This window comes from Scardinius erythrophthalmus (genome assembly GCF_964197995.2).
Source record: "Scardinius erythrophthalmus genome assembly, chromosome: 8".
NCBI lineage: Eukaryota > Metazoa > Chordata > Actinopteri > Cypriniformes > Leuciscidae > Scardinius > Scardinius erythrophthalmus.
The window spans coordinates 955,330-979,661 of NC_138228.1; the positions used below are offsets into that span (position 1 = coordinate 955,330).

The window sequence follows — 24,332 nt, forward strand, 5'->3', positions numbered from 1 at the left end:
TATTATAGTTAACTTAAATATTTTTGTTACTCTCCCTCAATTTGTTCCAGACCTATAAAACTTTCGCGCGTTCACAAGAGCAGGTTGGAGATTAAAGTGATAAACAAGCCACTCGCGTCGCTTTATAAAACTGAGGTTAAACCACTGGAGTCGAATGGATTAACTTACTTTTATGAAAGTGGTAGTTGCGTAGCTGTCAATGGATGGACGTAAAGCTCTTAGATTTCATTAAGAATACCTTAATTTGTGCTCCGAAGATGAACAGAAGTATTACGGGTTTTGAACGACATGAGGGTGAGTGATTAATGACAGAATTGGTGTACTATCCCTTCTAATTAAAAAAATTAAGAAATATATCTTCCTGGGAAACGTTTAGATACAATTTTATAAAGAGAGATAAATAATACCTTAAATTCTCCCTAAAAAGATTGAATAAATGAAGCGATCTTTTTTTTTTCGTTATCGGACTTTTATTTTGAACTAGCAGCCGTTGGGAGTCTTGGGACTCTTGCGGAAGCGGAAGTGGAGTCCATCCGTCGGGCAGCAGAACAGAGCCAGTGTTCGGGATGACAGCGAACGGACTGAAATGGGTTTTTGAACGCGGACGGAACATCATGAGCTCGTATATGATCCTGGTTCTGCTGCTGCTGGACATTTACTCCAAATGTGTGATCGGTAAGAGCGCTAACAGTGCCTCGGTAACTCTATTAGCTGCTAGTGCGGTGTTGTTCTGAAGAACCGTGTTTTTGGAACAGTAACTTACATGAGTTATGTCATGTGGACCGTGTAAACACTAGGGTTTATCCATATGGTATTCACACTTACAGGGTATTATGTTGTTGTATTTTAAAGAGACGCTTTAATCATGTCATCAGCGAAGGACAATAAAATAATAAAAGTCAGTTTTCCCCCATTCAGTAGCACTGCACAATAACATAGCTAATTTAATTAAATTATAAAAACTAAAACAATACAAATAAAAAAAGTAATAATAATATGTACAAAACAACATGAGTATTAATAATAATAATATGTATTATTATCATTATATTTTACAGAACAACCATAAAGTTACACACACACACACACACACACACACACACACACAGAGACAGATGATGTGGTCTCTCTCTCCTCAGGGTATCTGAGTTCTGCTCATGTCGGTCAGGATCCTCCGTTCACGGCTCAGCAGAACCCAGTGATGAGCAGCCCAGCGGCCCTGACCTCGTCCTCAGGTGAGACTCACACACACACTCCCTCAGGTGAGACTCACACACACACACACACACACACACACACACACACACACACACACACACTCACGTCCTCAGGTGAGACTCACACACACTTCCTCACACACTTCTTCACACTCACGTGAGACTCTCAGACACATGAGCAGCAGTGTGAGACTGAAACATCTAGTGTGTGTGTGTGTGTGTGTGTGTGTGTGTGTGTGTGTGCGCGCAGCGTCTCCAGTGCTGACGGAGAACTACACGTCCAGGTGTCCCAGTGGAGGCCTGTGCAGCAAACTGCCGTCCGACTGCATCACCTGCTCGTTTCATCACAACTGCACCTACGGCCGACCGGCGAACTTCTCCTGCAGGAGCCGAGCCGGCGTTCACTGCGTGGTGAGAAACACATCCATCAGGAACACTCACATCAGGAACATTCACATCAGGAACATTCACATCCGTCAGGAACATTCACATCAGGAACATTCACATCCGTCAGGAACACTCACATCAGGAACATTCACATCCGTCAGGAACATTCACATCCATCAGGAACATTCGCATCTGTCAGGAACATTCACATCAGGAACATTCACATCCATCAGGAACATTCACATCCGTTAGGAACATTCACATCCATCAGGAACATTCACATCCATCAGGAACACTCACATCCATCAGGAACATTCACATCAGGAACATTCACATCCGTTAGGAACATTCACATCCATCAGGAACATTCACATCCATCAGGAACATTCACATCCATCAGGAACACTCACATCAGGAACATTCACATCCGTTAGGAACATTCACATCCATCAGGAACACTCACATCAGGAACACTCACATCCGTTAGGAACATTCACATCCATCAGGAACATTCGCATCTGTCAGGAACATTCACATCCATCAGGAACATTCGCATCCGTCAGGAACATTCACATCCATCAGGAACATTCACATCCGTCAGGAACATTCACATCCATCAGGAACACTCACGTCAGGAACATTCACATCCATCAGGAACACTCACATCAGGAACATTCGCATCCGTCAGGAACATTCACATCCATCAGGAACATTCGCATCCATCAGGAACACTCACATCAGGAACATTCGCATCCGTCAGGAACATTCACATCCATCAGGAACATTCGCATCCATCAGGAACATTCACATCCATCAGGAACATTCGCATCCATCAGGAACACTCACATCAGGAACATTCGCATCCGTCAGGAACATTCACATCCATCAGGAACATTCGCATCCATCAGGAACATTCACATCCATCAGGAACATTCACATCCGTCAGGAACATTCACATCCGTCAGGAACATTCACATCCGTCAGGAACATTCACATCCATCAGGAACACTCACATCAGGAACATTCACATCCGTTAGGAACATTCACATCCGTCAGGAACATTCACATCCATCAGGAACATTCGCATCCGTCAGGAACATTCACATCCATCAGGAACATTCACATCCGTCAGGAACATTCACATCCATCAGGAACACTCACGTCAGGAACATTCACATCCATCAGGAACATTCACATCCATCAGGAACATTCACATCCATCAGGAACATTCACATCCATCAGGAACATTCACATCCATCAGGAACATTCACATCCATCAGGAACATTCACATCCATCAGGAACACTCACATCAGGAACATTCACATCCGTCAGGAACACTCACATCAGGAACATTCACATACGTCAGGAACATTCGCATCCGTCAGGAACATTCACATCCGTCAGGAACATTCGCATCCGTCAGGAACATTCACATCCGTCAGGAACACTCACATCAGGAACATTCACATCCGTCAGGAATATTCACATCCATAGGAACATTCACATCCATCAGGAACACTCACATCCGTCAGGAACACTCACATCCATCAGGAACATTCACATCCATAGGAACATTCACATCCATAGGAACATTCACATCCATAGGAACATTAACATCCGTCAGGAACATTCGCATCCATAGGAACATTCGCATCCGTCAGGAACATTCGCATCCGTCAGGAACATTCGCATCCGTCGGGAACATTCACATCCGTCAGGAACATTCGCATCCGTCAGGAACATTCGCATCCGTCAGGAACATTCGCATCCGTCAGGAACATTCGCATCCGTCAGGAACATTCAAATCCGTCAGGAACACTCACATCAGGAACATTCGCATCCGTTGGGAACATTCACATCCGTCAGGAACATTCACATCCATAGGAACACTCACATCCATCAGGAACACTCACATCAGGAACATTCACATCCATAGGAACATTCACATCCATAGGAACATTCACATCCATCAGGAACATTCGCATCCATAGGAACATTCGTATCCGTCAGGAACATTCGCATCCATAGGAACATTCGCATCCGTCGGGAACATTCGCATCCGTCGGGAACATTCACATCCGTCGGGAACATTCACATCCATAGGAACATTCACATCCATAGGAACACTCACATCTAGGGCTGGGCGATATGGCTGAAAACTGTATCACGATATAAGTGTTTCATATCGGTCGATATCGATAATTATTGAATTTTTTTATAACATATTTAAAATAAGGACCAGTCCAGGAGACAAATATATTACATTTAAAGATTTTTTTATTTTAAACTTAACCTACCTTTGATTATAATCCCATCAGTTATAAAGGCAGAAATGTCAACACGACCATGGAAAACTCAAAAGTCTAAAATCACAATGAACACTTAACAATTATCTCTTAACATTAAGGTGCAAAATTAAAGAATACGTAAGAAATGATTTATAAAGGGGTGGGCGATATGGCAAAAATATAATATTACGATTTCTTTCTATAAATTCTATAAATCTATTTCTTTCTATTTTCTATAAATTATACATTGATACTTATTAAAGCTATTAATAAAGTTATTAGTCAAGAGCAGTGAGTGATTTTCTCTTTACATTTTGTTGTTTTATTAACATTAAAGGGATAGTTCTCCTAAAAATTCTAATTTTCATAATTTACTCTCTCACGTTGTTTTAAACTCGAATAAGTTTCTTTCTTCTGTTGAAAATAAAAGTTATTTGGAAGAATGACCAACAGTTGATGTACCCCAGTGACTTCCATAGTATATTTTTATGGAAGTCAATGGGGACCAGCTACTGTTTGGATACCCACATTCTTCAAAATATTAATATTAGAAAATATTAGATAATTTTTATTTTTGGGTGAACTATCCCTTTAAGGACAAGCGGCAGCGTGTTTACTATTACTGTCTCTTTAAGAGCTGCGCGCGACGCGTCTATTATACACGCATTTGACAAGCAGATTTTCTCTCAATTTTCTCAAGTTTGCTTTTACTTTAGACATATCCGACTAGTTTATGTAAACCTTGTGTGTATATAACAGTATTAGCAAAATAAGACTCGAAAGATAACTTAGTATTCAGGCGCTGGTAGACAGGCTTTTAGTGCATGTGAGCTTCACATGTATGCGCTGAGAAACGCACACGCTAGAACGCATCAGCACGCGAATAACAGAGAAACTGACGACGGTCTTGCATAATCTGCAGACGACATTGGTCTGACTACGGTCAGACTTTAAGTCAGGCGAGCTGACTTTTTCTGTTTTATCTAGTTACTAGAGAGTGAGTGCCTTTGTTCATGCAATCAAACTTGCTTTGCTGGTTGGTTCCAACGAAAAAAAAAAAAAAAAATTATCGAACGTTTTATCGAACGCATTTTTTATTGATATTGATTAGGTGTCTATCGCGATACATATCGTTATCGTTTTATCGCCCAGCCCTACTCACATCCATCAGGAACATTCGCATCCGTCAGGAACATTCACATCCATCAGGAACATTCACATCCGTCAGGAACATTCACATCCATCAGGAACATTCACATCCATCAGGAACATTCACATCCATCAGGAACATTCACATCCATCAGGAACATTCACATCCATCAGGAACATTCACATCCATCAGGAACATTCACATCCATCAGGAACACTCACATCAGGAACATTCACATCCGTCAGGAACACTCACATCAGGAACATTCACATACGTCAGGAACATTCGCATCCGTCAGGAACATTCACATCCGTCAGGAACATTCGCATCCGTCAGGAACATTCACATCCGTCAGGAACACTCACATCAGGAACATTCACATCCGTCAGGAATATTCACATCCATAGGAACATTCACATCCATCAGGAACACTCACATCCGTCAGGAACACTCACATCCATCAGGAACATTCACATCCATAGGAACATTCACATCCATAGGAACATTAACATCCGTCAGGAACATTCGCATCCATAGGAACATTCGCATCCGTCAGGAACATTCGCATCCGTCAGGAACATTCGCATCCGTCGGGAACATTCACATCCGTCAGGAACATTCGCATCCGTCAGGAACATTCACATCCGTCAGGAACATTCGCATCCGTCAGGAACATTCGCATCCGTCAGGAACATTCAAATCCGTCAGGAACACTCACATCAGGAACATTCGCATCCGTTGGGAACATTCACATCCGTCAGGAACATTCACATCCATAGGAACACTCACATCCATCAGGAACACTCACATCAGGAACATTCACATCCATAGGAACATTCACATCCATAGGAACATTCACATCCATCAGGAACATTCGCATCCATAGGAACATTCGTATCCGTCAGGAACATTCGCATCCATAGGAACATTCGCATCCGTCAGGAACATTCGCATCCGTCGGGAACATTCACATCCGTCGGGAACATTCACATCCGTCGGGAACATTCACATCCATAGGAACATTCACATCCATAGGAACACTCACATCCATCAGGAACACTCACATCCGTCAGGAACACTCGCATCCATAGGAACACTCACATCCATAGGAACACTCACATCCATCAGGAACATTCGCATCCGTCAGGAACATTCGCATCCGTCAGGAACATTCGCATCCATAGGAACATTCGCATCCGTCAGGAACATTCGCATCCGTCAGGAACATTCGCATCCATAGGAACATTCGCATCCGTCAGGAACATTCGCATCCGTCAGGAACATTCACATCCATAGGAACATTCACATCCATAGGAACATTCACATTCGTCAGGAACATTCGCATCCATCGGAAACATTCGCATCCGTCGGGAACATTCACATCCGTCCGGAACATTCACATCCATGGGAACATTCACATCCATAGGAACACTCACATCCATCAGGAACACTCACATCCGTCAGGAACATTCACATCCATAGGAACACTCACATCCGTCAGGAACATTCACATCCATAGGAACACTCACATCCATCAGGAACATTCGCATCCGTCAGGAACATTCGCATCCGTCAGGAACATTCACATCCATAGGAACATTCACATCCATAGGAACATTCACATTCGTCAGGAACATTCGCATCCGTCGGGAACATTCGCATCAGTCGGGAACATTCACATCCGTCGGGAACATTCACATCCGTCAGGAACATTCACATCCGTCAGGAACATTCACATCCATAGGAACATTCACATCTGTCAGGAACATTCACATCCATCAGGAACATTCACATCCATCAGGAACATTCACATCCATCAGGAACATTCACATCCATCAGGAACATTCACATCCATCAGGAACATTCACATCCATCAGGAACACTCACATCAGGAACATTCACATCCGTCAGGAACACTCACATCAGGAACATTCACATACGTCAGGAACATTCGCATCCGTCAGGAACATTCACATCCGTCAGGAACATTCGCATCCGTCAGGAACATTCACATCCGTCAGGAACACTCACATCAGGAACATTCACATCCGTCAGGAATATTCACATCCATAGGAACATTCACATCCATCAGGAACACTCACATCCGTCAGGAACACTCACATCCGTCAGGAACACTCACATCCATCAGGAACATTCACATCCATAGGAACATTCACATCCATAGGAACATTAACATCCGTCAGGAACATTCGCATCCATAGGAACATTCGCATCCGTCAGGAACATTCACATCCATCAGGAACATTCGCATCCGTCGGGAACATTCACATCCGTCAGGAACATTCGCATCCGTCAGGAACATTCACATCCGTCAGGAACATTCGCATCCGTCAGGAACATTCGCATCCGTCAGGAACATTCAAATCCGTCAGGAACACTCACATCAGGAACATTCGCATCCGTCGGGAACATTCACATCCGTCAGGAACATTCACATCCATAGGAACACTCACATCCATCAGGAACACTCACATCAGGAACACTCACATCAGGAACATTCACATCCATAGGAACATTCACATCCATAGGAACATTCACATCCATAGGAACATTCACATCCATCAGGAACATTCGCATCCATAGGAACATTCGTATCCGTCAGGAACATTCGCATCCATAGGAACATTCGCATCCGTCAGGAACATTCGCATCCGTCGGGAACATTCACATCCGTCGGGAACATTCACATCCGTCGGGAACATTCACATCCGTCGGGAACATTCACATCCGTCGGAACATTCACATCCATAGGAACACTCACATCCATCAGGAACACTCACATCCGTCAGGAACATTCGCATCCATAGGAACACTCACATCCATAGGAACACTCACATCCATCAGGAACATTCGCATCCATCAGGAACATTCGCATCCGTCAGGAACATTCGCATCCATAGGAACATTCGCATCCGTCAGGAACATTCGCATCCGTCAGGAACATTCACATCCATAGGAACATTCACATCCATAGGAACATTCACATTCGTCAGGAACATTCGCATCCATCGGAAACATTCGCATCCGTCGGGAACATTCACATCCGTCCGGAACATTCACATCCATGGGAACATTCACATCCATAGGAACACTCACATCCATCAGGAACATTCACATCCATAGGAACACTCACATCCATCAGGAACATTCGCATCCGTCAGGAACATTCGCATCCGTCAGGAACGTTCACATCCATAGGAACATTCACATCCATAGGAACATTCACATTCGTCAGGAACATTCGCATCCGTCGGGAACATTCGCATCAGTCGGGAACATTCACATCCGTCGGGAACATTCACATCCGTCAGGAACATTCACATCCGTCAGGAACATTCACATCCATAGGAACATTCACATCTGTCAGGAACATTCACATCCATCAGGAACACTAATATCCGTCGGGAACATTCACATCCGTCGGGAACATTCACATCCATAGGAACATTCACATCCATCAGGATAGGGGTGGGCGATATCTCGATATTTACGATATATCGAGATATTTTTTAAACTCGATATGGATTTTGACATATCGTATATATCGATATATTGTTTATATTTAATTCTGATTTCACCAATTTGCTTGTTTGCCTTCTCTGTGTTGTGCTCGCCCTCGCCCTCCTCCGCCTCCTTGCTTTTGTTCCCCCTCCCATCGCGTGTTGTCTCATTCAACCAAGTCCCCCGAGTCCCGTCAGGCACATCAATCTTTCCCCGCCCAGCGAGTGCTTGAAGTGCATCAGAAACAGCGCGCGCGCGCGCGATCAGTTGTTGTTGGTAATTTTTTGTGTAGCGTCGCCTCTCGCCACATTGCTTTTGTTTGAGGGCGCTTAACACACTCACACTTAACATGTTCCCCTAGAAACGGGCCTGGCAGCTCGCGCCAGGTCTAGCCACGGTGAAAGTTTCCTGATTGTGACGGATGGCCGAATTTACATGACACATTATAAATTAGCATTAGCCTAAGTTACCTATTATACATTGTCAAAAAGAAGAGAAGAGGATAAAGGTGGATAAAGACAGAGGTAAAGTGATGTAATGAATGAACAGTTTATCTAATTGCATAGTAGTAAGATACTGTAATTTAATGGCAGTTATTTTACCTTAAACTTTATGCTAGCAGTTGTTCTGAGTTCCCCAGAGGCCCCAGACAGTGTGATTTTGTAACAATCATGTCAATTTTTAGATGCATTTTTATCACTTTTTTTTAATTAATGTTTTACTCTACAGTTGTGCAGTTTTGGGGGGATATATGGCATTTTTTTTTATTTATTTGCCAAAATTAGTAATGATATTTCTATACAGGTTTATTAAAAATAGTGCAATATGTATTATTTCTTCCTTTATTTTACAGTTAAATTATTATTTTTGTATACAGGTTTATTTTTTATTTTTTTAAATGTCGCAGAAGCACTTTGTTCCTACATGAACTGCCTACCTATTTGCACGTCAATAAAAAAAGACTTTGTGGTATTTGGCATATTTGTTTTTGCAGTAGTTTTTGGGGGGTTATTTTTCCTGTAAAGATATCGAGATATATATCGTATATCAAGATATAGCAAAATATATCGAGATATATTTTTTGCTCCATATCGCCCAGCCCTACATCAGGAACATTCACATCCGTCAGGAACATTCACATCCGTCAGGAACATTCACATCCGTCAGGAACATTCGCATCCGTCAGGAACATTCGCATCCGTCAGGAACATCCGTCACCGTCAGGAACATTCGCATCCATAGGAACATTTACATCCGTCGGGAACATTCGCGTCTGTCAGGAACATTCGCATCCGTCAGGAACATCCGTCACCGTCAGGAACATTCGCATCCATAGGAACATTCGCATCCATCAGGAACATTCGCATCTGTCAGGAACATTCGCATCCGTCAGGAACATTCACATCCGTCAGGAACATTCGCATCCGTCAGGAACATTCGCATCCATCAGGAACACTCACATCCATCAGGAACATTCACATCCATCAGGAACATTCACATCCGTCAGGAACATTCACATCCGTCAGGAACATTCGCATCCTTCAGGAACATTCGCATCCGTCAGGAACATTCGCATCTGTCAGGAACATTCGCATCCGTCAGGAACATTCACATCCGTCAGGAACATTCGCATCCGTCAGGAACATTCGCATCCATCAGGAACATTCACATCCATAGGAACATTCGCATCCGTCAGGAACACTCACATCCATCAGGAACATTCACATCCATAGGAACATTCGCATCCGTCAGGAACACTCACATCCATCAGGAACATTCACATCCATCAGGAACATTCACATCCGTCAGGAACATTCACATCCGTCAGGAACATTCGCATCCGTCAGGAACATTCGCATCCGTCAGGAACATTCGCATCCATCAGGAACATTCACATCCGTCACTGTCATGATCATCCTGCGTTTAAAGTGTTGCAAAAATATTCACAAACATATATTTACTCCATCATAAATCACAAATCGCCAGGGTTATTATAGTGAAACTAAAGCTAAAATCTAGCGCTGCCCTCGACTAAAGATTTTTCTAGTCGACTAGTCATTCATTTAAGTCGTTAGTCGACTAATCGTGTGTTTGTATTAATAAGCCATAGGGCTGCACGATTTGAGGAAAATATCATATTGCGATATGCGATATAATAAACAATGGTTTCATGAGTCAACTTGCTTGGTTCTCAAGGAAAATAAATGCACACACAAATTGGTGATAATCTGCCTAAAGAAAAAAGTTCTTTAGTCAAGAGCAGTGAGTGTTTTTCTCTGTTCCCTTTGTTCTTTGATTAACTTTAGCGACAGATATAATTAGTGGCTGCTGTGTACTGTCCCTTTAAGAGCAGCCGCTGCTGACAGAGACGCGGATCTCACACGCGCCTCATTCTCTCACTAGTCACAACTCTTCACGTTCATTATAAGACTACTCTTATGTTATGAAGATACTCGACAAAAAGGCATTTTGGCATAATTGTGTGTGTTATTGTTCGTTCAAGCTCGAAAGAGAGCTGTATTCTGTCATGCTGTTTTGTGCGCACGCACGATATTAGCGCGAGTCTTTCTGTGTGTCACAGTCAGACATTCACAGGCAGCGCGTTCATTTTGGCATACATGTGTGTTGTTCGTTCTACCGCGAAAGAGAACTTGATACTGGCGCGCGTCTATCTGTGGGTCGTGTGTGTGTGTGTGTGTGTGTGTGTGTGTGTCAGGAGGACATTCACTGACAGCGCATTCTTTTTTGTCTTATCGCGCATGAATGGTTTAAAAGCATTTGCATGAATAAGAGCGGGATCGTGTAACACTAGCCAAAGGATGCCAAAAATTAACAGATGCTGCGTTAATTGCGTTAACAGCGCTAATTTGTTTATTTAATATAAAATCGCAGCATTTTGCGCCATAATCGCGTAGGCTTGACATCGCGATTGCGATACGATTAATCGTGCAGCACTAATAAGCCATAAATCATAATAATGCGCCTTTAATTTCCTATATAAAATACATATAGCCTCATCAGCGCTCACATAAAGCCAAAGCGCACCGGCAAACGTAATGATTATGAATGTATCGTGAAAAAAACAGAATGAGACTGTATGAACATTTCAATAATGCACTGGAAATGTTTTGTGTTCTCGGCTGCAGAGATTGAGTCAACGATACTGACTCGCCATCTCCGCCTATATGAGCGTCTCATACGGATTGCGTAATCGGAGAATATTCATTTTCAATTGAAATCTGTTCATTCAAATGTAGACATTTCAAGCTTTCTATAGATATATTTCTCATGTCTGAGTTTCGGTTCATTTATGTGATGCGCTCAAGTTCACTGAGACCGAATCGACAGAAAGCGCCATTATTTTACAAAAGCTCAACGTTTTGTTGTTATTGTGAGTTTACAGAAATAAAAGAGCCTTTCCAGTTAGCATTACTCTAATCTGTATGAGCGAGAATGACGGAGTATTTTAAGTTAAATGCAGTGTGTGTCATGCATTAAGAGCTCTCCACACAAACACAGTTATGAGCTTAATAACAGCACATATTTATCTATGCTAACATTAGAGCGAATTGTGAGCGAACATTAGAGATGAATGATATGCGGATGATTGTCTTTGCTGCTGTTAACGATCTGTCCGTCACAGGCCTGCGTTATTTCAGACTTTTTTCTGCGTTACTAAACGACTATTAAAATCTTAGTTGACCGATCCTCTCCTAGTCGACTGACGGTTAGTGGACTATCAGGGGCAGCCCTACTGAATAACTCACACACATAAAAAACATAAAAGACTTCTGTTACTTGAAGTAAAATAGCTTAACTGTGTGTGTGTGTGTGTGTGTTAGTTCCAGAATGAGCTTAATACTGTGTGTGTGTGTGTGTGTGTGTGTGTGTGTGTGTGTGTGTGTGTGTGTGTGTGTGTGTGTGTGTGTGTGTGTGTGTGTGTGTTCCAGAATGAGCTTAACAATGTGTGTGTGTGTGTGTGTGTGTGTGTGTGTTCCAGAATGAGCTTAACAATGTGTGTGTGTGTGTGTGTGTGTGTGTGTGTGTGTGTGTGTGTGTGTGTGTGTGTGTGTGTGTGTGTGTGTGTGTGTGTGTGTGTGTGTGTGTGTGTTCCAGAATGAGCTTAACACTGTGTGTGTGTGTGTGTGTGTGTGTGTGTGTGTTCCAGAACGAGCTTAACACTGTGTGTGTGTGTGTGTGTGTGTGTGTGTGTGTTCCAGAACGAGCGTGACGAGGCTCAGCAGAACTTCTCGCTGACGCTGCCGTGTCTCTTCTGCTGGCAGCTCGACTCGTCTCAGTACCGATGCTCGAACTCCACCAGCTGTCAGACAGTGTCCTGTCCTCGCACACGCTACAACTCCTCCTGTGCTGTGCTGGAGCACGTGCACTGCCTGGGTACACACACACACACACACACACACACACACTCTCACACACACTCTCACACACCTGTCCTCGCACACGCTACAACTCCTCCTGTGCTGTGCTGGAGCATGTGCACTGCCTGGGTACACACACACACACACACACACACACTCTCACACACACTCTCACACACCTGTCCTCGCACACGCTACAACTCCTCCTGTGCTGTGCTGGAGCATGTGCACTGCCTGGGTACACACACACACACACACACACACATACACCCACACACACACCTGTAATCGAAATGATTATTTCTCAATAGCTAAAAGTTTGTATAATTTATTTATTTGTTCCAAGGAATATAGTTGTACACAGCTGTAAATTATCAAGTTTTTGTTTATTATGGTCTTATATGTCTGCATACTGGAGATCATCCATCGATTATGCAGCTGACACTCCACCCCTGAAGTTAGACACGTCGTGACCTTCCGGCTCGCAGATTTGGGATCTCCAATAATGCCAGTGGTTTCTTAACTGCAACCAAAAAGACTAACACACACACACACACACACACACACCGACACACAGCTTTTACAAGGTTGGATTTGGCCAGGCTCTAACGATAAACGGGAGAGTCCTCTCAAAACATCAAGATAATATGTTCTTTCTCTCAAGGAGAGGAGGTGTAATCTAACTCAGTAAAGAGTTTAGCTACGGTCACTCAGATGTTTAATACAGACATTAGAGAATACACGACAAGAACATTTCAGTAATCACACTGGTAACTTCTGTGTAAGCAATAAGGTACGAGGCCATACACTCACAATCGTAATACCAGTGTCATTATACTAATTTCTGTCTTCATAAATCACATAAACATACACACGTAATGTTTTTATACTGCACAAACTGTATATTCTGTCCTAAACCTGTACACACACACACACACACACACACACACACACACTGACTGATTGATCTCATGTGGGACAGTAAGACTGATGTGTGTGTGTGTGTGTGTGTGTGTGTGTGTGTGTGTGTGTGTTGTGCACAGGGAAGCGAGTATTTCAGAAGCGTGTGTTCTGTAACTGGACTGGAGGTTATAAGTGGTCCACGGCTCTCGCCCTCAGGTGAGTCACTTCACACTCATTTAATCCCTGTGATTCAGTGTAATCGGTGTTAGAATGATGGACAGGCGAACTCTGTTGAACTTGTGTGTGTGTGTGTGTGTGTGTGTGTGTGTGTGTGTGTGTGTGTGTGTGTGTGTGTGTGTGTGTGCAGCATCACTCTGGGAGGCTTCGGCGCGGACCGCTTCTATCTGGGTCAGTGGAGGGAAGGTCTGGGGAAACTCTTCAGCTTCGGTGGTCTGGGCATCTGGACCCTCATCGATGTTCTGCTGATCGGGGTCGGGTACGTGGGGCCGGCCGACGGGTCGCTGTATATCTGAGGCTGTTCTCGACTCTCTCTCACACACACACACACACACACACACACACACACACAAACCTGGACCCTCATGGATGTTCTGCTGATCGGGGTCGGGTACGTGGGTCACTATACATCTGACGGTTCTCAACGCTGTTCTTGACTCTCTCTCACACACACACACACACACACACACACACACACACACACACACGGTTCCTGACGCTGTTACTGCAACTCCTACTTCCCAGATTTACAACCCGATTCGCACGCGTCGTCATCCAAACTCCCACTGTGGCAGATTCCCATCTGCTCTGAGTGTGTGTTCCTGCCTTCAGCTGCTCGTCACACACACACACTCACACACACTCAAACACACACTCACACACTGTCTCTCACACACACTGCTCTGGGCCAAGGACGCAGAAGATGGTCAAATATGTACAATATGTATCTAAACTCATCTGTGTCAGTGCATGTGTAAATATAAGTGTATATATGAGTGATTGTCTGTGCTGAATGTTGATTTCTGAATAAACACTGTTAGGTTGATGATTCTCACCTGTGTTTGGTTTTGTGTAACAATATTCCTCTCAGATTCCAGGCAAAACACAATAGTCCTCACTGTCATTCTACATTTGATTGATTAGAATAATTGCAAACCTTTCTGAAATGTTGTGCAAATATGCAAATGCGGTGTTAGCTAATTAAATATGTACTCATTTGCATACAAAATCAGTTTGATTTTGTTTAGTTAAAGGTTTTTTCAAAGGGGATTTTGGATATAAATCAGAAAATACTGTCAAACATATGGAAAACATACATTTTCACCATGTTTGCAGGAATGAAATATTGTATAAAGCAGAAGAATGAACCTTCAGAATATAGATTTCTGATCCAAACTCTCCGCCTTTAAAGACCGAGACTGAAATCTACAAATGCTAATAGATCAAGTGCGATAAAATAAATATTTAAATTTGTGTTTTGAATGTTTTCTGTCCACTAGTCTGAAAGAAGGCGAATGTTATGGAAGAAAAATTGAGCGGTGCATGAAAACCACGTTTCCTGGAATAGCTGTTTCTGATTGGTCGATGGTGCCACATTGATGCATTTGGCTGATGCTTTTATCCACAATGACTTTTATTGCAGGTACGGCCCACGTTTACTCAGTTCATGCATTCCCTGGGAATCGACCTTTGACCTTTGACACCAAGCTGTTCTGTTTGAGCTACACGGATTTCACATATGCACTTTTATAGACTGTTTATTTAGTTAGAAAGACGGGACATCACCACAGGACTACTTACCAAATGTAGATGAAATATTAAAGTAGCTGAACCTTAAACAAAAATCACCTGTTCAGCTTCTCTGGTAAGTGTCTCTATATATGGTTTAATGTGCATCATTTCTGATCCAGAAGGTAAAATGTTTAGCTCAAACTGCAAAAAAAAAGAAAGAATTTTTTTTTTCTTCAGTGTTTTTGTCTTGTTTTCCAGTACGGAGTTTATTTTAAGAATGATATTTGTTCTGGGAAACAGGAAACACTCAGATTTAATACTCATTATTAGAGGTTTATCACATCACTATCAGCACTAGTTCTAGTTAAACGGTTCCAAATGCTTGTGGAATGTAAAAATGTCCCTTTCTTAGTCGTTTTTAAGAACATGATGTTTTGAGATGCAGCGTAACTATTGAAATCCAGTTCCAGTCTGAACAAACATCTTTCTTTCTCTCAGGAACACATAATCTCTCTGTCATCGTGACCGAATGTAAGTGCTTCTTTCTTCTGTTCATATTGTGACCCACATTTGTGCTGTTAGTCCGTTACATCCAGAGCTTCTGTTCCAACTTTCAGTTTCCTCTTTATAAAGCACAAATACTGTGACTACTGCCAACTTCTTACTAAACAGCAGTACAATATGTTAGATATTAAAAGGGATCATGTAAATTCTGTCATCTGTCTCTTTTGTTTCATGCACAAGTCAGTTGTCAATTAAAGCACATTGTGCATTCTGAAGAAATGCAGTATGCTAATGTATTAATAAGAGCACTATCCACATTCACAGCAACAAAAACTAACATGAATTGCTCCATAAATTTTGTTTCTTATGCTTAACTAGCATTAAAAAGGCCTATTTTGTGCAGTTTTAAGCGCAAGTCTCAGGACACGTCAACATCCAATCAACAGCCACAGATAGAAACAAGTCCCCGCCCTATTTTTCTTTTCTTTAGCGATAATCCGTTACACTGAGCATGACCGCTGTTTTCCCGCGTAATTCGGCGACTTTTAAACGTTGTCGCGGGTTGATTTTTTTCCCGCGCGGGTTAAAGGTTTATTTGACTGAAACGCTTGTATTTAGATATTTTACATTCAAAGAATGATACAGCTGTGCAAGATGAAGAGTTTTATGCGGAAGCACACAGGTAGGGAGTTCCTTTATAAAAACAGAGTTTTATTACTAGTGGTTTTCAAGTTGAATTTTGTGTAATGCATGTGTAGCCTATAATGACTTTAAAATGACTAGTTAAAAGTATAAACTATAAATTGAGACAAAAGAGCTGGAAGAGAAGCAGAAAAACAGAAAGAGGACACGATTTTGTATAAACGGGAGTTGTGTCTTTATGTCAATGGATGTGTATTGGTTAGTTAAGTGTTGTATTCGAGGTGTGTGTTCATCTCAGGTCGGCTGGAGGAACGAGAGGGTGAAGGTTCTGGAAAGTGACTATTACTTGAGTAATAGAGGGAGTGTGTGCATGTAGGAGTGGATTAAATTGGCAACATATTAATTATGACTGTGAGCCACAGAATTCAGAAAATGGCTTGGCATCATTGTTTAAAAAGTTGGGGCGGCGTATAATTGTACAAATCACAATATTTAAATGATACAGGCTTTCTACAGAAGCCATTACTGAGATGGATTCCTTTGTGATGTGGAAACCATGAGATGGATTTCATGCTCAATGGACAATCTGGCCAAAAGATGTTGCCAATTTAATTGGAAATCCAGATATATCTCATTCTACCAGAAAATGAACTATAATTGACAATGCTTATTGAGCCCAGTATGACATGCAGATAAAAGCACACTCATTTACTGATATTAATGCAAATTATCGTAGAATACTGCAGCTACATCGATTGTCCATTATCAAGGCGCATATTAAGCATACAGACATCTTTTTGAAGAGACTCCATTCAGGTGTAATTCAGGCCTGAACTCAGATGACCTGCAGAATTTCATCCGACTGAGCTGAAGTATACTGAGCTTTCCTGTGGAGATCAGGCAGTTGCTTAGAAACATTACCACGTCATGCTGTGTCAAATAAAATTATCTTTGAGGAAATGGGACCAAATGTTCACCTTTACCGCAGATTCGGTTGCAATCTGGTGAAGTGAAATCATCCGTTCTGATGGACTCTACGTGATCGTTAACTCAAAACATCACATTACGATTAGAAGAGCAATGCAGCGGACCTTCTCAGTGAAAAACCAGACATTATCTGCATCTCAACAGGGGTAAAACAATGCATCTGTACAACAGCAAGCATAGAGGACATGCTTCTGAATCAGTGTTTGTTTAATGTCAAACTCTAGCCACAAATTAATCTGTCACTTGGTAATATGGCTAATGCGAGCACAATATTTAGCCTAGTGTTTGTTCTGAGTGTGAGGCTGTAAATGACACTTCTAGTGTTAATGCATTTACATAACCGTCACCATCATTTGTCCTCTTTCAGTCGTGCATATTGTCGGGCCTATGTGGTTCATTGTACAATTACGCCTTTATATTTATTCCATTAATTATGTCTTATGTTATGAAACATTCATTAAACACCTTTAGAAAGAACAGTGCATTAAAACATGACAAACCACCAACTTCAGACGTAACAAGAAATCCTCAAATATTAAAATGCATTTTAACTTTGGTTGCCATTTAATGCATTATACAGTCAGAACAAAAATTATTCAGACATCAGATATAATTCTTCGTGTGTGCAGGACACTATAGTTCATTTATGTAAGTGAGGAGAGCAAAATAAAGTAAATTGTAACATATTATACCCAATAATTTTTATACAGTGACCAGAAACATTCGGGACCAAAACTGATTGGGACACTTTGAGCTGATCATGTTTTGCTGAAGTGTGTTGTCTTTAATTGCTAATGCTCTTTTTACACACAGACTGAACACAATGAAGCATTGCTTGGTGATTGGTTGAGCTAAACTGGTATTATCTAATTGTGTAGTTAAATTTAACAGCTGACAGATATTCAACATAATTCATGTGTGAGACAGTCTAACAGAAGGACGGACAAAACCAGTCAAATATCAACTGAGTTCTGCTCATTTTATTGCCATTCTCTAAACTATAGCGAATAAACTGTGATATGTGAGAAATGTTGGTGTCTGAATAAATGTTGGTTTGACTAACATGCATTATAAGTGAACATTGGTCGGTCGAAATGGTTTATCGTACAATATATGCACAGAAAGTGTTCAGAGTTAAATCTGAATGGGAAAGCATGTAGAGAACCACTGATATACATGAGCCGAAACACTACAGCGAATTGAAATGCAAAACAAAACCACCAGAAGCAAGAGAATATTGGATCCAAAGAAATGAGCAATACCCCAGATAGCTGCGATTGTAGTGATTTATTTGTACAGTACGGAAGCAGACTGTGCGATGCCTTCACTTAGATGAGGGCAGATACGAGGCGTTTGTGCTCAGGACAGAAACCTCAAACACTCTTTCACTGTGAGGAAGCTGAGAGGACTCCAACCCAAGAACAGAGAAAAACGAAAAGAAAAAAACAGATCCCAGACGATCCATAAATCACTAAAATGAGAAGCACGTTTAAAGGCAGAAACAAAACAGAAGTTAAAGCAAATAAATCAAAATATTCCTTCAGGGATTTCCAGCGCCGGGGGGGTGGGGGTGGGGGGGGTACGTCCACGGCATCATCAGAAAAGGCATATGGTGGAGTTACCGAGACCAGAACCAACACCGGGGGAAAATACGGTGGCGATTGTTAAAACTTAAATACTTTCAGAACGGCTTCCCTTTGTCGCGATGCCATCATTCAATGAGGAAATCAGTTAAATTAAGATGTATAAAACGTTAACAAAAATAGCATATAGAAAAAGGTTTTACAAAAGTCCTACAGAGATGCGTTGAGTTGAGAGAGTGCGAGAGCCGACGACGGGAGTCTTCAGGTTTGCGTGGACGCTGTTTTCCCGGGTCCAGGACAGTGGAAGCCTCGAGTCCCGTCTGGACCTCTCGGGAGCCGAACCACTCCCGGGGGAAGCCCGTCGGCGTTCTGGATCTTCCGGCCTAGCATCGGGCTTCCCACCGGGCTGCTCTCCTGGCTCGCCACTTGCTTGCGCCGCTGGACCCACGGGCTTCCCAACGGCGTCAAGCTGCTATCCGAGGAATAGTCCGCCCAACGCCGGCCCGGTTCCGGACTCAAACGACCCTCGCTAGCTAGCGGAGACTTCCCAGAGTGGTGCGTTTTCCGCTGGGAACACGGGCTTGCGCGTGGGCTGCTCCACGGACTCGAGCGTGGCGAAACAACCGGGCTGAGATGATTCGGACCGGCGCTTGTCGGACTGAGCTTGTTGCAGGAACGCGACTTGCGTGATAAACGAGGCGATGTAGGATTGCTTTCCGTTTCCGAAGAGCTAGCGGCGGAGTCGTCGCCTCCGTGATACTGAAGCTCTCGCACGCGACTGTTGAGCGAGCGACTTTTACGCATGCCTCCCTCGTCCCGCTGCCGATCTTTCTGGACCTTTTTCTTCGGAGGTTTGGTGCCGATCAGAACCACTTTCATGCCTCCCTCTACGCCGAACGCCTCGTGGGCTTTCATCGCCGCCTCCACTTCTTCGAACTCTACGATTGCGCACTCTTCCGTTCCCAGTTGGGAATAACGCCCGCTCAGCTTCTTCAGATCCGCCGGCAAGTCCTTCCCGGGTTTGAGGACCCGCACCGAGGCGATAGGACCGTAGTTCCCAAACGCCTTCAGAAGAAGCTCCATGAGCCGCTCCTGTTGGGTCGGGCCTCCGTTACCGGCGTCTCCTCCGAACGCGACGTCCAGCTCCGGCCAACGCTTCAGTTCGCTGAGCAACAGCATCCGACTCGGTAAAGACTCGCTGGCAAAAACCGGCACGGTTGACCGGCGCCGCACCTTCCGGCCCTCTTCGTTCAACTCCAGCAGGTTCGAGTGACGCAAGGCGTACGCTGTGGTTCTCCAGTCCCGCGTCAAGTGCTTAACCTGAGAGAGAGAGAGAGAGAGAGAGAGAGAGAGAGAGAGAGAGAGAGAGAGAGAGAGAGAGAGAGAGAGAGAGAGAGAGAGAGAGAGAGAGAGAGAGAGAGAGAGAGAGAGAGAGAGAGAGAGAGAGACGTTAAGGGTTTTCTGTTAGAACGGTGTCGTGTAAGCGGCCCTTAAGACCAATGATCTTTGCATCGGAAATTAACATTATCTGGATAATAACTTTATTCTAGAGCTGCTGTAAAGCCAAAATCTCTGTTACTGTAATCTCCTATTATCACTGTAAAGCTGCTGTGAAACTCTATATTGTTAAAGCGCTGTATAAATGAAGGAGACTTGACAGAACACATTCAACCTTCAGGTATGACCATCAATCATGTTAAAGTCCCCCTGTAGCCAATCATTGTATCCTTTAAACTCATCTTTAAATCACTAAAATTACACATTTAAACTTTTTTTTTCTTGTCTTCATGTCTTAAAATATCTTGAATGTAACTCGACACCCTCGCCTCATTTAGAATATGCGGTTCTATGAATATGTAGCCCCGCCTCCACTCACTCGCTCAGCTCAGAGATCCACTGGTTGACGATCACACGTTGATCTGATTGGTTACAAGGTAGTTTGTGACGTCAGAAACACCAGCGATTTCAAAGCGTGTGTTTGAGACTGTCTTTGGTTCACTGCAGTTTTAAGGAGGAAATACTCAGCAATGCTGTCGACTTATGAACTTACACATGGTTTGTCTTAAAGCAGATTAAAAACACCACATAGACACATAAACAACATTAAAAGCTGGATTTACACCACACAGGGGACTTTAATATTTGCATAGACCCTTTTCACATTTGCATGGTTCTCGCAACTTGTATAGTGGTGAACGGAAACCACAACAAATCATTTTTGCGTTCCCATTTGCCCCAATAGCAAAAGAAAAAATCTTGATAGCATTTCTTTGACTTTACAGATTTTTTTTTTTTAAAGAGATTGATTACGTTGGTCAGAAGAGAGAAATCCAATTCGTCATCAGTCCCTCAGCACATGATGTTCTTCCTCAGTGTTTCTGCCTCGTTTTCCAGCACAAATATCTAAACATTCTTAAATCAAGATGCATTTACTGGAGAAAAAAAAAATTCTTGCATACTGAAAAGATAATCAAAATGAAGTGAGAACAAATATCTGCCAATAGAGTCAGAAAAAGAAACTGAATTCAAAGGGAAACAAGATTATTTTTCTGACTCCATTGGCAGATATTAGAACTCACTTCATTTAAAAGAAAATGTCAGACGGAGTTTTTTGCATCTAGAGTCAATACCAATACAATACCTGTTAAAAATGAAAAAAAAGGAAAAGAAAAAAAAGCTAATTAATGAATAATTGTGAAAAGGCTCCATTCATCAACATCCATGGTTCTTGAGCGTAGGCTGTTCATTGTCTATAGCCGCGTTTCCATTACCCTTCAAATTGCGCATTGAGAATAGGCTGGAAACACGTCAATTTCGCAAAAACTCCCATTTATGCAAAAAAGTTTTTACGCTCGCATGAGGGGGGTTTTCAGGCAATTCGAAAAATAAATATTTTGCAAAACTGCAATGGAAACAGTTTTTGCGCATTTATGAGACGGAGTTCTTTATTAAATTCATAAAAGACAAAATAATTACAGGAATAATGGATTCTAAACCTCAAATAAATGCCACAATCAAGACCTGGAAGCAGATATGAGGGAGAAACACCCAGAAACTCCTCATATGAGCCGCTCACAGTATAATAAGGGTCGTTCCTCACCATTAATGATGGGATAACACACATATATCTCCTTCTGTTAATAATAATGGCCAGAGCAGTGGCTGGGATATAGTACAGAAACCCACCAACGTCTGTTGCCATGGTTTTTGGAATGATTTTACTGATCGCAAGAGGAAAAAATTAAGTTTTAGTCGCATAACATCGGTTAATGGAAACGCCGTCATTTCGCAATAGTTTGTCGACATTTAGAAAAAGAGAAAAAAAAACAACGTTTTGCGCAAATCTGTAATGGAAACGCGGCTAACGTCCATTTCTTGTCATTGCACGTCAAAGCACAGGTGTAATTGAGCTGGATAAAGGCAGTGAAAGACATTTCTCCTGTCTAACCATCAGAATGTGCATCAAATCAGTGAACGCAGCATGAGATGCAATATAATAACTCAGTGCATAATTACTTTCAACGACCATCAAATGCATTTGTGTTTGCCTGTGCTGACATTATTTCTCTTTAAAGCAGGAAGTTGGAGTGAAACGTTTTGAAAAGCCTGTTCCTTCTTTATTAGTCACAGCTCAACAAAACCATCATTGCCCTCGTTCCACTGTATTCTCCGCCTTCACTTTCTTCAAAAGGGTTTCAAAACACTTCAATACAGAGATCTGAGTCATAAACCAACCCGCTCACGGCTGAATCACAAACTCAGTAAGGATTTGAAAACAGAGAGAAAACAAGCACACTTAAACTGTTTGACAAGGGAATCCCATAAAGCACCGAGAACGACAATCCAATCGGAAACGATATAAAGCTGCTGCTTTAGTCACGGATTGAGACACAAACAACACTGAGATTCACACAAATAGTAGTAGTTTAAGTGTGTATTTGGAGATTGCGTCATCGCGATGCTTCATGGGAGTGGGCGATCACTGCTTAACTCTCGCCAAGATTTTCATTTCCATGGTAACGATGGCTTCTGATCAGCGGATCTCTCGTCGGGATTATGGGTAGATCAATTCTTCACCAGGAATTTGGCTATTAGAGAATTTTACAAAAATGTTGAAGTCACACTGACTTTTTTGGTTCTTCTATAAATTACAAATACATTTTAATTTGTGTTTATCTGTGTGTGAGAACAAACTGAACAGATTTGAGTAGTAGTTTAAGGTCACAAGGTCTTTAAAGTCCCGCTGTGGTGTAAATCCAGCTTTTAATGTTGTTTATGTGGTGTTTTTAATGTGCTTTAAGACAAAGCATGTGTAAGTTCATAAGTCGACACCATTGCTGAGTATTTCCTCCTTAAAACTGCAGTGAACCAAAGACAGTCTCAAACACACGCTTTGAAATCGCTGGTGTTTCTGACGTCACAAACTACCTTGTAACCAATCAGATCAACGTGTGATCGCCAACCAGTGGATCTCTGAGCTGAGTGAGTGAGTGGAGGCGGGGCTCATTTGCATATTCATAGAACCGCGCATACTAAGTGAGGCAAGGGTGTCGAGTTACATTCAAGATATTTTAAGGCAGGAAAAAACTTGAAATGAAATTTTGGTGAGTTTTAGGGATAAAATGATTGATTACGGGGGGACTGGATCGTACGGATTCGTACCTTCTTGAAGGAGGTGAGCAGCTTCACGCTGACGAAGCCCAGCTTGTTGCGCCGCACGTGTTTGAGCAGGAACGCGTCGTGCTCCAGATTCTCATCCGAAAGATAAAACTCGATCTGCACCACCAGTTTGTGGATCAGCTCCGGGTCTGGAGGCTGCCAGCTCTCCTCCTCCAGCTCGCCACCACTGGTCCCAGCACCACTGAAACACACACACACACGGTCATCAGCAGCAGCAGGGAGCCCGTCTGTTTCCCATCATCCCCGCTCAAATCTCTCATTCCCCCACAATCCAACAGCCTGTGCAGAAACATGAGCATCACAACTCGCTGCCCACGAGACCTCTCCATCTGAGCGCTCG

At 42.7% G+C, this 24,332-nt stretch overlaps 2 protein-coding genes across 4 annotated transcripts in view; one reads left to right on the forward strand and one right to left on the reverse strand.

Moving 5' to 3' along the window:
- Positions 1–86: 86 nt before the first annotated feature.
- tm2d3 (TM2 domain containing 3) lies at positions 87–14,915 on the forward strand. 3 transcript variants are annotated; one of them, XM_081371758.1, is made up of 7 exons: positions 87–294; positions 488–675; positions 1,140–1,235; positions 1,468–1,628; positions 12,786–12,960; positions 13,988–14,063; positions 14,215–14,915. In XM_081371758.1, the coding sequence occupies exons 2-7, from the start codon at positions 567–569 to the stop codon at positions 14,378–14,380; spliced, it is 783 nt and encodes a 260-aa protein (XP_081227884.1). In that variant the 5' UTR covers positions 87–294; positions 488–566; the 3' UTR covers positions 14,381–14,915. The 3 variants fall into 3 exon arrangements, with proteins under 3 accessions (XP_081227884.1, XP_081227885.1, XP_081227883.1); XM_081371759.1 differs by lacking the exon at positions 87–294 and having other exon boundaries at positions 431–675; XM_081371757.1 differs by lacking the exons at positions 87–294; positions 13,988–14,063; positions 14,215–14,915 and having other exon boundaries at positions 491–675; positions 12,786–13,376.
- Positions 14,916–18,271: 3,356 nt separating this feature from the next.
- Positions 18,272–24,332, reverse strand: part of larp6a (La ribonucleoprotein 6, translational regulator a) — a 10,773-nt gene continuing 4,712 nt past the window's right edge. The window contains exons 2-3 of the mRNA XM_081372112.1: positions 23,975–24,173; positions 18,272–20,632 (exon numbers count right to left, since the gene is read on the reverse strand). Of these exons, the coding sequence (XP_081228238.1) occupies positions 19,574–20,632; positions 23,975–24,173 (1,258 nt within the window). The 3' untranslated portion in view covers positions 18,272–19,573. The remainder of the gene's footprint in view (positions 20,633–23,974; positions 24,174–24,332) is intronic.